The sequence below is a fragment of the Cebus imitator genome, unplaced genomic scaffold (genome assembly GCF_001604975.1).
Source record: "Cebus imitator isolate Cc_AM_T3 unplaced genomic scaffold, Cebus_imitator-1.0 Scaffold20, whole genome shotgun sequence".
Classification (NCBI taxonomy): domain Eukaryota; kingdom Metazoa; phylum Chordata; class Mammalia; order Primates; family Cebidae; genus Cebus; species Cebus imitator.
Window position 1 is genome coordinate 3,352,813 of NW_016107335.1, and position 13,575 is coordinate 3,366,387.

General features: G+C 59.6%; 1 protein-coding gene across 1 annotated transcript; it reads left to right on the forward strand.

Annotated features, from left to right (window-relative positions):
• Nucleotides 1–231: 231 nt before the first annotated feature.
• SHH (sonic hedgehog signaling molecule) lies at nt 232–12,576 on the forward strand. The gene is made up of 3 exons (XM_017519603.2): nt 232–857; nt 6,088–6,349; nt 8,911–12,576. The coding sequence occupies exons 1-3, from the start codon at nt 549–551 to the stop codon at nt 9,741–9,743; spliced, it is 1,404 nt and encodes a 467-aa protein (XP_017375092.1). The 5' UTR covers nt 232–548; the 3' UTR covers nt 9,744–12,576.
• The last annotated feature ends 999 nt before the right edge of the window (nt 12,577–13,575 follow it).

A 13,575-nucleotide genomic window follows, 5' to 3' on the forward strand; every position in this document is an offset into this window, starting at 1 on the left:
CAAGACCTGCACTCCTCCCTCCAGACCGCCTTTATCTTAGGAAAGATTTTTTTTTTTTAACTCGAAGCCTTCAGGTGAAAATAAAGCAACAGCAGCAACAGAAAAAAAAAAATGTAGTCTTCTTCAGGGTTAACACCAGAAGACAGGCTTGTGCAGCTCTGGCCAATCAGATGCGCCCCTGGCAGCTATAATATAGCGCTAAAGGCAGCCTCTCTCACACGCTCTCCAGGCTTGCTACCATTTAAAATCAGACTCTTTTTGTCTTTTGATTGCTGTCTCGCGACCCAACTCCGATGTGTTCCGTTATCAGCGGCCGGCAGCCTGCCATTCCAAGCCCTGTCTGGGTGGGGAGCGGTGGAGAGTCCTCCGCAGCAGCGGCGGGCAAGGTTATATAGCAAGAGAAAGCGCGAGGCAGCCAGCGAGCGAGCGAGCGAGAGGGCGAGCCGGAGCGAGGAAGGGAGAGCGCAAGAGAGAGCGCACAGGCACACACCCGCCGCGCGCACTCGCGCACGGACCCGCTCGGGGACAGCTCGGAAGTCATCAGTTCCATGGGCGAGATGCTGCTGCTGGCGAGATGTCTGCTGCTAGTCCTCGTCTCCTCGCTGCTGGTGTGCTCCGGGCTGGCGTGCGGACCCGGCAGGGGGTTCGGAAAGAGGCGGCACCCCAAAAAGCTGACCCCATTAGCCTACAAGCAGTTTATCCCCAATGTGGCCGAGAAGACCCTAGGCGCCAGCGGAAGGTATGAAGGGAAGATCTCCAGAAACTCGGAGCGATTTAAGGAACTCACCCCCAATTACAACCCCGACATCATATTTAAGGATGAAGAAAACACCGGAGCCGACAGGCTGATGACTCAGGTAGGACCCCAGCGCGGGCGCGGAGTGTGCGGCTTTCCAGGGGGTTACGAGAAGCCGAGCACTTCCAGACTTACTCTGTTTGCTCTTCGGGCAGAAACGAAGGTGATTTCACCGGCTCCTTCCCCACCCACCTGCCCTCCCCCTCATCTCTTCCTCTTCCTGGAGGAGAATGCAGGTCAAGGGTCCAGCTGGAGAAGTTTAGGGTGTGGTGGGGTGAGGCCAGGAACAGATGTGGTCCATTACGGCCCTGATTTGATGAGTCTCGCTACAGTGGCCTTCCCCATCCTACCTCTGCCCTGGCTTGTAACTTGGGGAGACCTTCACTTTGGGGGTGCCGGCCCTTTCCAAGTCAGGAGTGGACATAGAAGGACAGGGTGGGAATCCCCCTCCCACGAACATGAAGTGGCCTCCAGACCCTGTAGGAAACTAGCCTTGGGTGCAGAGCCCCCAGGTTTCCCGTCGCCTCTGTGGTTTTCTTTCCCACGACTGCCCCCACCCCACACCTCCCCACCAAAGAATTCTCAACTGGAAAAGCCAGGAGGCGGTTCTGACAAAAGGCAGGGGCTCCAGAGGCGACTCCAGCCGTCCCTGGGTCCCTGGCGGTATCGCAGAGCTGCCTTTGCGACTGCATGTCCACAATTGTGCCCATCAGAGTGTGAATGTATTGATATTTCTTGAAGGATGCTCTCTCGCTCTCCCAAGCCCGAGGTACCTTAGGGGAGGGACTTAGAACTTATTGGCACTGCATCACTTTAGTTTTCAACCTGCTTGCATAAGAATTAAGAGGAATAAATATTAGTGAGGGGGGAGGGGGAAGCTAAGCAAAATACGAATTCTTCTCTCCCTCCCCACCTCCCTTGAGACTTCTGCGCTGCCAATCTCCCAGCCAATTCTAGACTTTCTGAAACTCCATGCACGTATAACTGAAGCCAGAAATGGGTTTCCTTGCAAATATAGGTCAACATCCTTTTTATTGCCCTATTAAAATATTCAAGTCCTACCTTTAGGGCTAAGTGCGCACAGTGGCTGATGGAGTGGCCTGGTGGGGCGCGAGTGCAGGGAGAGGGTAGGGACTGCCGCGAGAGAGGAGCTACCTCCGGGACCCCAGCTTCCCGACCAGATTCCCAGGCTTGCCTGGGGCCGAGAAAGGCGAGGCGCAGGCGGACTAGCCAGCTCCAGCTGTCGAAAAGGAGAGGAATGGGAACTGGTTTTGATTTCCTTGCTCTCCCTCATCTGCTCCCGACCACCTTAAATCTGGACCGCGAGTGTGGACGCGCGCGCCTTTGCTAGACAGCAGCGCGATCCACAATTAACTCTGCACGGGCCACGGGGTGCCCGGTGCATGCAGCTGGCTGGAGGGAGTTCTCCGACTAGCCTGGGGTGCCCATCCTCTCCTCACCCTCACTGGCCGCCGAGGAGGAGCTTTGCCTGGGTCCCCTGGAACCCAAGAGGAGAGCGGCGCTGCGGAGAAAGCGGCGGGGGCGTGGACACCCGAGGTCCCAGAGCCAGAGTGGGTCAGCTTCTGCCCTGGTCTGCAGGAGGCCAGTGCCGCAGAGGGTGTCCTGGGCTCGCAGCCCTCCCCAGGGTTCGGGCCTTGCAGCCCTGCTGCGAAACTGCGAGCGCGCAGAACCGCGCAGCGAGGCAGACGCTTGCAGCCCCACTTACTCCTGGGTTATCGATCCCCCGCGGCTAGAGTTTCAGTGGGCGCGGGGCTGGGCTGGGGCCTCCGGGCTCTGCCACTCCACGCGCCGGAGCGCAGGCACTGCAGGAGCTAACAGCAGGGCTGGGCTCGCGGAAGTGACCCGGGCGGCGGGGGCGCGGAGACAGGGGCGCTGGTGCAGGGGCCGGGGCGCAGCGCGGACCCTGTCGGCCTGCCGTGGGCCGCGTCCCCCTCCGCAGTCCGCCGCCTGCCTGGCCTCTGGGCCTCCATGTCCCAGCCAGAGCCCCCAGCCCAGGGGCTTCCCCCCACCCTCGTCCGCCCTGCCCGGGGACGCGGGGCCCAGCGGTCCCGCGCCCGGCCACTCTCGCCGCCGCGCGCACTGGCAGCATTTGAACTTCTGACCTTCTGTCAACTTCCCTCAGACGAACGAAACGAAAACAAATACTTTTTTCCTTGGGCAGTGGCTATTCCCGTTCCCAACACAAAAGAAGGGGGAGGGACAGCCCAAGTGGGGGTTGGGTGTGGAAAGCCAGGCCGGGATTCTATCGCAGACCTCACAAAGGTCCCCTAAAACCGAGAGGGGCTTGGGGCTGGCAGTCTGTGAGGCACCCCCTGGTTGATCCCTCCCCTACCTTCCTTCTCCCGACTCCAGGAGTTAAGGGAGGGGGAGGAAGGGATGGGGAAGGCGGAGGCTTGGGTGCTGAGGGCAGGGGCCGGGTGAAGCAGGCGTCCAGGGAGCCCCAGGCCCGCGGGAGGTTTGGGGAGCCTGCTCGGCCGCCCTCATTTTAAATAACCGGCTAGGCTGTGCCCCAGGTGCGCGGCCCTCCTCTTCTGTCTCCCTCCCTGTCTCTGGGTCCCTAATGTGACTGCCGCCCAAGTCCCTCAAGCATGGCGAGATCGTCCCCAGTGGAACTTTCAGAGCAGTTCTGGAACGCAGGAGCTGCCGGTTAATATTAACCCGGGAGAGGGAAGCTCAGACAGACACGCTCTCCCCGCGCGGGCCTGGGGTGCCAGGAGAGGGTGATGGCGGCCAGGGGCTCCGAGGGGGCAGTAGGCCAGAGGGCCGGATCTGAGGCCTGGAGTGGGGGGCCCGAGCCACCACACTAAATAGATTTCCTGTGCGCTCTGGGGCCGCCGGGAAAGGCGCTCAGGTGTGGGTTTGAGGAGGGGTCTGTTCTTCCGAGCGTGGTGAGAGGACAGTGGAGAGAGGAGCGTTTAGGGCCTGGGGCGTCTCGAAGTTGGGACGCCCCAGCCCCCGCGCTCTGGAAAGCCCACTGGCTGCGGGCGGTGACAGTCGCCGGCGCGGCTCGCGGATCAGGGAGGTGGGCAGGAGCTCAGGCGTGGGGAACAACTTGGCCTCCGCCGACACAAAGCCCGGCCCCGGCGGCCCTGCTGGGCTTCACGGTGGCTGCACAGAGTCGGGCTTGATTCGCGGCACACGACCCAATGAATTAATAACCGGCCTGGGCTTCCCGGCTTTGCCTGCGACAATCCCGCCCAGCGCGGGAGGAGGAGCGGCCGCCAGCAGAGGCCGCGTGGAGCCGGGGCGAGGAGGGCGCGCGGGGTGGGGGTGCCATCTCCTGCCATCCTCGGCCTCCGCCCCTCGCCCGCACGGCCACCTCCCGTCGCGGCCCGGCTCGGCCCGGGTCTCCCAGCCCCGGGTCCTCCACGCCCGCCCAAGTGGCGCAGCTCCGAGAGCTGGGGCCGGGTCCTCCTCTCCCCGCCGCCCTCTCCCTGGCTACCCTCCTGGGAAGCTGTTTAAAGCTTCCTCGGCGCACCCCCCAGGGGAGGGAGCTGCGGTGGGGTGGGGGGCGTGCATGGGGGGGTCCGTGTGCGTGTTGGTGGTGTGCGCCTGCGCGCACTGGGCCTCACATCGCAGATCTAAACTGACCCTGGTTTACTGATTGATTTTCATGTAAAACGCGTTCAATCCTCAAGATGACCTCACTCAAACTCTGCCCTTCCGACTTTTTTTTTTAAATGCTGGCAGGCCCAGAAACCTGCAGGCACTGACCTGCTACCAGGGCGGCCCCCAGCCCTGCCCCACCCCCAGTTGCTGTATGTTTAACTCTACAACCATATTACTGGTTTTTATTGCTGCCAGATACACAGGGCTTTTCCTGTTGCGCAATTTGTCACGTCCCCTGGAAGCGCCGCAGCAGTCGGGCCAGCGTCCTCGCCCCACTCCCTCGAAAGGTTCCCCCGACCCAGCTACGGTGAGGACCCCAGGTAGAGACTGTCCTTCCACCCTGACAACCAGACTCCAAGCACAGCATCCTTCCAGACTGGGAGGCTAGAGGTCAGCCCCGCCCCTGCAGAAGTCACCTTGAAATTGCGCCTCGGCCCCCACTTGGTGCAGCTTCTCAGGGGACGCCAGGATCGTCATCCGTGCACGTTCCCCCTTTTAAAGCCCGTGTCCCACCAGCAGCAGCATAAACATCCCGGAAGCCAGTCAGTGCCCCACAAACACACACGCAGTTGATTCAGAGGCTTTCTATCGCATCCTTATCTGAAAGTGACCCAAGAATTACGGGGGAACCCCCACAGTCTGAGTCCCAGGTAACCCCATCTGCGTCTGCCCAGTCAGAGCGCCCTGCCTCCTACCGGGCAGCTTCCGGGGAGCCTCCGCCGACGGAGGACTAGAGGCCTCAGGCCTCCTGGCTCTCCTCCCCCTCTTCTCCCACCCCTCCCCCTCCCTTCACCTCCTCAGTTTGCTCTTCAAACTTGCTGGACACCATTCTATGGTGGGGCCAAGAAAATAAGAGGGGAGGAAGGGAACAGGTGAAAGAAAACAAGAAACACAATCAGACCACAGAAAAGCCAAGCAGAAAAGTATTGGACGCGCAAAAAGAATGTGGCTGTCCAGATAGAGAAAGTCCGGTCTGGGCCTGGCCTGCGCTGCAAGCGGGCATTCACCTGGCCGCCATCCACCTGGGCTCCCGCCCACCCCGCAGCCCCGCCAGCGGCTTCTGGCCTCCCCTCTGCCTCGGATAGGGTTAGGGCCGCAGGTAAATAAATGCAACACCTTCAGTTCTGCAAGTGCACAGTGCATTGTTCTTTATTTCTGGGAACGAGCACTCAGGTCTGCGTCGGGCCTGCTGTGGGGGATTCTTCACAGGGAGGAGGTGGAGGCGGTGCAGGTGGAGAAAGGGCCCCGGGAGGGGGCTGGAAGTGGAGGGCAACTTGGAGGCGGCGGGGCGGCATCGTAGAGGGCGCCCCCGACGCTCTGGAGTTGGCGTCTGAAACATGCAGGCCACTTGTTTCCGAGAAACTTCTTTATTTGCTTCTCAGACCCCGCTAGGAGCACCAGCTGTTTAAGGATCTGGAGAAACGCCCCCAGCTCTGCCCTGAGAGGGCTGCTCCTCCGCGCTCCTCCGCAAATGCTGCCCCTCTTCCCCAGCCTAGTGCCGGCTCTTCTGCGTGGCTGGGCCGTTCCAAGCCTGTCTCCTCACCTCTCCGCATGGCCCTCGCGCCTTGAGACCGGGCAGGGCAGGCTGACGGAGGGGCCGGGTGGGGTGGCGGCCGCCCAGGCTAAGGTGTCCGTCGGTGGGGGTCCCCTTGTCTTCGCAGAGGTGTAAGGACAAGTTGAACGCCTTGGCCATCTCGGTGATGAACCAGTGGCCAGGAGTGAAACTGCGGGTGACCGAGGGCTGGGACGAGGATGGCCACCACTCAGAGGAGTCTCTGCACTACGAGGGCCGCGCAGTGGACATTACCACGTCCGACCGCGACCGCAGCAAGTACGGCATGCTGGCCCGCCTGGCGGTGGAGGCCGGCTTCGACTGGGTGTACTACGAGTCCAAGGCGCACATCCACTGCTCGGTGAAAGCAGGTAAGCCGGCCCCAGGCCCAGCCTTCTCCACCCCGCCCCCCACCCCGATCCGCCCCACTGAGGGCCATTGGCTGACCCCCGGCCTGATTCCAGGGAAAAAGAACCTGGGGGGAGGCTGAGGGCCAGAAGCGGGGACGCTGGGCAGTGACGGCGTTTCCGCGGTGGGAACCTGCCCTGCGAGGTGCCAGCCCCTCGAAATCACCCCTACCTTGGAGGCCAGAGGCCAGGGTTCTCCGTGCCCCGAGGTGGGGGCCGGTGGCTTCCTGCCCACTTCTGGAGCCCCCCTGCAGGGGGTGGGAGCGCGACTGGGGGAGGGGCGCTAGGCCCTTCCTGGCCCTCGCCCTGCGCGGTTAGCCAGGTCTGCGCGAGATCCTTCCCCTACTTTAGGGCTTAAGAACCAACCGCTCCCACCTGCTATCCTAAGTGCAGGGGGGCCTGTTTTGGCCCGGAGCCCGCGTCCTGGCTGCTCCCTGCTGGGCGCCAGTGGATCCTAAGCTGCCTTCGCTCACTCGCTGAGCCTTTTGGGAGAGGTCTGGTGGGTCGCAGTAAACCCAGAGGTTACCACCTCCTGCGTCTGGAGGCCGCGCGCCTGGAGCCTGCGCTCTTCCTGGGAGCCAGGCTGGGACGCCCTGGGCGGCGGGCAGGCCCCGGAAAGCCGGGCCGAGTCGGCGCGTGGCTGCCTTCCCTGGGCCTGCAACGCCACACGCTGTTGCCGGCGAGGAACAGCCGCGGAGGAGGCGCCACTGCGCGCACGCGAACCTGCGGCCTGGGGCTGTGTGCACCGCTTGCTCCTCCGCCTGGATAAATTGGCACGTTTAGCAAAGCCGTTCGCGGTGAATTTCGGGGGAACTCTACCTTCCTCACCCCCCTTTCCAGGTTTCCCTACTTGTCTCCTAATTCCATTTTAATGGCCTCTGTCAGTAGGAAAACACTTTTAAGGTTTCGAGGCGCACTTGTAGGTAAAGGCAAGAGTGGCTTCTTGTCCCCGCGGAAAGCAAAGGTGTGGAGCGGGGCGGCGGGGGCGGCGGGGTAGGGTGTGCGGCCCGGAGAGCTCCCGGCTGCAGGGAGGCAGGAGACGGCGGCCCCCGGGTCCCCGGCGCGCCCTCCCGAAACCTCCTCCGGGGCTCCTGCCCGCCGGGTCCCCCTAGCGGGGGTCCCCGGAGGCCTCCTCCCAAGTGAGCAGCGCTAATCCAGCCCCCGGGCCGCGCCCGCCGGGAGCGCAGAGCGGCGCGCCCGAGCCGCTCATTGGGATTCGGCGCACACGGGCGGGGGCGCGGGGCGCGGCGTGTCAAGCAGGGCCGTGCGACTCGACGACTCGGGCTGGCCAGCGTCCGGGGTCGCATTCCTGGGGGCTACGGAGGGCCTCCCACGGCCAGCCCCGCACTTCATGCCGGAGAAACCGATGAGAAGATTAAAAACCCCCTGTAATTCCAGCAGGAAGATTCTTTCTGGCAATCTCTATTTGCAAAAAGCTTGATCCCGGAGATTGGAATGCAAAGAAGACGGCCCTCCCCGCCCTCCTCCCCGGCCCCCTGCGCTCCGCCCCAACTTCAATTATTGTCCTCGGGACCGTGAGCCTCAGAGAGCGACAGAGGGCTCGAGAAAGCGGGTAGTCAAGGGGCCTTGAGACCCGGCGCTTCCAGAGCTCCGAACAGGCCCCGCCATTTAAAATTCAAATACACATCTTGAGTGTTTGGAAGAGAGGCCTGGCTGTGCAAATAGTGCTTGTGAATTGCACACGGGGGGGTTTGCACCTGAGCAAATAGGGAGGGGGAGGCCCGCGAGCTGGGGAGAGAGTGAGCTGAGAAAAGGACGGAGAAGATGGAAGCGTCCGCTTCCAAGAGTTTCTCCTGTTTATCCCAGAAATCACAGTGACAGTGCTGGGCTCTTTATTGGATTTTAATTAGAAAATCCACACAAGCCTCGGATTTTCACACCTCGGCCAGTCTCTGGAATGTTTGTGCAGTTGCTGCAACTACTGCGGCTATTTTTCACTCCCCGCCCCCGCCCCTCCGCAGGCTCACGCCGAGGCGCGCAGGATGGTGCGGGCAGGCGGGCCCTGGGTTTCCTCCGCGCAGCCCCGGTGCTGAGCGCGCGAGCAGGCGCCGCGCCCCGCGCCGGGGCGGGAGGGAAGGAGGGTGAGCCCGGCGCCCGCGGGAGCTCAAGGAGGCTTCCTGAGGAATCCAAGTGCAGAGCAAACACCCTCTGGACGGATTCACGGCGAGGCTGGGTGTGTGCGGAGCTGGGGGTGGGGTTGGAGGAAGGCGGAAGGAAGGAGTGTCACCGGCCTCTGCAGGAAACGCCAGCCCACCTCTGTCACCGCCAGCCCAGACTTGGAGAGTCATTAAGGAATGTGCCTGCCTGTCCCAGGGGCGGTGGGGTTGGGGGAGGGAGGTCTGTACGGGACCCGCCTGGAATCCCTCGCCCCGCCCAGCCCCGCGTGGTGAGCACCCCGGGCCTAGGCGCGCGGGCACCCAGTGTGCGCCCTCCTCCCCGAGACGTGCCTCCCTTTCGGAACTCAACGCCCTGTTCTCTCTTCTCTCCCTTCTCCTCGCCCGCAGAGAACTCGGTGGCGGCCAAATCGGGGGGCTGCTTCCCGGGCTCGGCCACGGTGCACCTGGAGCAGGGCGGCACCAAGCTGGTGAAGGACCTCCGCCCCGGGGACCGCGTGCTGGCGGCGGACGACCAGGGCCGGCTGCTCTACAGCGACTTCCTCACTTTCCTGGACCGCGACGACGGCGCCAAGAAGGTCTTCTACGTGATCGAGACGCGGGAGCCGCGCGAGCGCCTGCTGCTCACCGCCGCGCACCTGCTCTTCGTGGCGCCTCACAATGACTCGGCCACCTGGGAGCCCGAGTCGTCCTCAGGCGCGGGGCCACCTCCCGGGGACGCGCCGGGGCGCCGGGCGCTGTTTGCCAGCCGCGTGCGCCCGGGCCAGCGCGTGTACGTGGTGGCCGAGCGCGATGGGGACCGCCAGCTCCTGCCCGCCGCCGTGCACAGCGTGACGCTGCGCGAGGAGGCCGCTGGCGCCTACGCGCCGCTCACGGCCCAGGGCACCATCCTCATCAACCGGGTGCTGGCCTCGTGCTACGCGGTCATCGAGGAGCACGGCTGGGCGCACCGGGCCTTCGCGCCCTTCCGCCTGGCGCACGCGCTCCTGGCTGCCCTGGCGCCCGAGCGCACGGACCGCGGCGGAGACGGCGGCGGCGGGGACGGCGGGGACGGCGGGGGCGGCGGCCGAGTTCCCCAGCCCGCGCCAGGTGCGGCCGACGATCCGGGCGCGGGGGCCACCGCGGGCATCCACTGGTACTCGCAGCTGCTCTACCAAATAGGCACGTGGCTCCTGGACAGCGAGGCCCTGCACCCCCTGGGCATGGCGGCCAAATCCAGCTGAAGCCCGGGGCCCGGGGAGGGGCGCGGGAGGGGGCGGGGCGGGGCAGCAACAGCAACAGCAACGCAAAGCAAAAAGACACTCGGAAAAGGCGCACGAACCAGACTGAGTTATAATAATAATAAAGTAGGACAGTCCAAAGTAGACGCTAAGGAAACAAGGACCCCGGGAAGTTTTGTTGTTGTGTTTAGTTTATATATTTTTTAAATTTTTGGTTATTGTTTTATTTTGGTTATTTTTTCCTCCTCTCCTGGCTATTTATTTGTTTGGTATGAATAGATGTTTTAAATAATATGAACCGGACCTTCAAGAGCCTTAAATAGTTTGTTTCTTGGATAATTTATTATTGTCATGTGAACTGTACTCACAGGGGGAGAGATTATTTTGTGAGGCCAAGCAACCTGCTCAGAGTCTATTTTTCTACACGTCCCTCGCCCCGGCCGTCAGAAAGCTAACTTCCGTCCTCGCCATCCCTCCTTCCATCTGCTTTCAGCAAGTGCAAACTCAAACGTGCTTCATGGGGGTCCACAAATTATATTTTTATACACAGAATTGTAAATTAGATTTTTTGAGAGATCAATACTTAACTGAATGACATTTCATTTTTGAAATAGTGTAAAATATGAAAATATATTATTTTAATTTAACTAGCTTCCGATGTAACAGCCACCTCCTCTGTTGTCTCTATGGTTTCATATCCCCTTTGTATTCACCATTTTGCCACATTCTTGGAAGCCAAGACTGTTACACACACAACATACACACACACTTTTTTTTTGGACAAACTGGAAGAACTCTGTTATTTTTAACTTCAAAGAATTTATTAGAAAATAATATTTTTTAAAAGCGCACATAGTGTTGAGCCCACGAGGATGGAGCCTGCAGTTTGTACAGAGAAAAACAAAGGATGTTTTTGCATTAATAAATTGAGAAATAACTGCTGTAAATTTACTAAAATGTATTTTTGAATATTTTGTAATAGTTTTATAGAAATAAAATGTGCCATGCACAGACCGCTTAGTATCTAATAATTAAGAACTCCTGTTGCAGCCCTTTTTCTTTTCTTTTTTGGCTTCTTTGTTTGGGAAACCTAGCGCTGACTGGCGCTCCCAATGTTCTATTTAGGTGTGTTGCTTATACTGTGAATTCAGACTGGCTGTCTTAGGTAACCAAAGTAGGCACACAAATCAACTTGTTTCTTCTCATGGCTGGAGAAACCTCAGCTCTGCTTGTATTTGTTGTGTGAAGCTCTTCCTACACTCCCAAAGGTTAGGGGTGCCATCCGTGGGGACTGCTGTCCCCCTCACCCCACCCCTTAACTAGCAAAGCCCAATGTGTAAGCCCAGAGGACCTGCTCCTGGGGCTCCTGCATGTGGTTGCTGGGCAGAGCCCTGGACTGACCCTGTTGGTGCCGTCTCGGATCTGTAGAGAGGAGGCTCATTGTTGCTTTCTGAGGTCCTGTTGTGCCCTTTCCAGAAAGAGTCCCTAGAATTGAGGACCAGATTTGATCTCTGAAGCACCTGTCCTCTTTTCTTGAGGGTCCCCTTAAATCCGAGTGGCAAGCCCACAGTGGTGTGGGCCAGTGGCTAGAATGGTGGGGCTGCTGCTGAGGCCCTCAGCTATGCTGGTTGTCTGTCGGACGAGGTCAGGCGTAAGCTTTGAGCCCTTTTGAGTGGGCATGCTGCTGTGGGCGCTGGGTTGGGGAAGGTCCTTCCATGCTTCCTGCCACCTTGGAGGTTTGGCTGAGAGGGTCTCTGCCCTTGGCTGTTGTCCAGGTCCTCAGTGGGGGACTCCTGCCAGTTCTTTGGCTTACTGAAGGTGTCTGTCATGCTTTGTGCTTTGGGCCGAAGTATCTGAGCAGGCTGGGCTTTGGAAGGGTGGAGCTGCGTGAGTCAGGGGCCTCTAACAGATGGAGCCTGTGGGGAAGGTGGTCCAGGTTTAGGCGGGCAGGGGTGAACAGACCAGCCCCACCTGGCAGGGGCTGGTTCCCAAGGCTGGGCCCCATCCCTGAGGAGCTGCTCTGCAGAGGGTCTGGCCTTGAGTGGCCTTCCCAAAAGGCTGCATGCCCAGGTGGATGGCTCAGGGCCTCTGCCAGCCTCCCCAGGGCCAGGCCTTCTGCGTAGGAGCAGTCCTCAGCCTTTTTCCGTAAAAGACTTTTCTTTGGTCTCCTAGGTGGTCAGCAGGTTCCAGGCTGGTGTTTACAGTCTCTCAGGGGGTGGGGGGAGTGTGTCCATTCTTTTGACAGTTCAGTCTGATTCCAAGTCAGTCCAAAGTGAGCCAGAAGCACTGGGCGCAGCAGCTTCTGGCTGTGTTGACAGACCTGCCTACTTGGCCAAGCAGCACCATCGGACAGAGGGAACTCGGGCGTTGACCAAGCCCCAAGGTGCTCAGGCCATGGCACAGCTCTGCTGGTGACCAGGGCACCTTGGAGCAGAGCTTCACCCAGATGGGAAATCCAGACTTCTGGGTGGCACTCCATCCTGACAGGCCCGGTGGCAGAGTCTCCGAGCGGCTGGGTGCTGTTCCCAGCCCTCCTGGTCCATCTTCTTAAGACCCATCCACTGCTTTATATTTAAAATTCTCTTTTTCGCAGGCAAGGAAAGGAAACCGCTGCTTAGAGAAACTAGGTACAGGGCCCAGCCCCGCCAGGACTCGGTGCCAACTTCTCATTCAGGGTTGATGAGCCAAGAGTTGGTGCAAAATGTGCGCATGGTGGTTGCTGCCAGCCTCCCTCATGACTAAATGCATATCTATTCCTGTCAAAACGTGTATCAGAATGTACTTGAAACTGTTATCTTTGTGCTCTATTGTTTGAATAATTAAAGAAATTACAGAGGCTCTCTGCAGTGTCTGTTATGTGGCAGAACCCTGCTCCCAAGCTGTCGTCTGTGTTTCTCATCGTCCTCCACGAGGTAGTGCTGGAAACAGGAAGGAAATTCTCATTGAGAGTGCAGACTCCAATCTCTCAATGGGTGGGTCTGGCCAGGCTTTGGGGATTTTTACTGGTGCAGTCAGGCAAGCTCGTGATCCGCTGTCTGAGGGAGTTGACAGAGCTGTCAGCATCACACCCACATGGGAAATATGGGCAGACATGCAGAGAATGCCGGTCAGTTGCAAGATTTGGCGAGAAAGCAGCAGTGTGCCTGCCAGGGAGGCGGGCGGGCCTAGGGGAGCCCAGCTCTTCCTTGGTGCTACAGGCTCCCTCCTTCTGGATGATGATCCACCCCAGGAGGCTGAGAAGCCCAACAAGTGACTTCCGCATGACTTCTTACAAACGAGTCACAGAACCCTTCACAAGCCCTGCAGATTCCTGGCACTCCCTGGGATTTATGTTCCAGGACAGGGCTGGGCAAATTTTGGCCTCTGGGACAATTCTGGCCTGTTTTCACACAGACCCTGAACTGAGACAGTTTCTCACATTTTAAAAATGTTAAAAAACAAAAAATCCAAAGAACACTGCTATTCCCTGACATGTGACAATTACATGAAACTCACATTTCAGTGTCCATTCATAAAGTTTTATTGAAACACACCCACACTCACTCACATGTTGCCTGGAGTAGCCTCCCCGCTAGTCCGAAGGAAAGCAACAGAAACCACCCAGCCCACAACAACCTGATATTTACTCTCTGGCTCTTTGCCAAAGCTTGCCAACCCTCTTTCTAGGATTTTGGTTGGAAATCAAGCTTGGCGTTTGGGGCTGGGGGCTGAGGACAGGAGCTGGGACACGCCAGCCTGTCTCGCATCACAGTGTGTTTTTCAGTTAGAATTACCCACTCCTGCTTCTTCCTGAGGGCCGTAGTGGGCCTCAGGAGGTTGACAAGTCCGGGAAGAC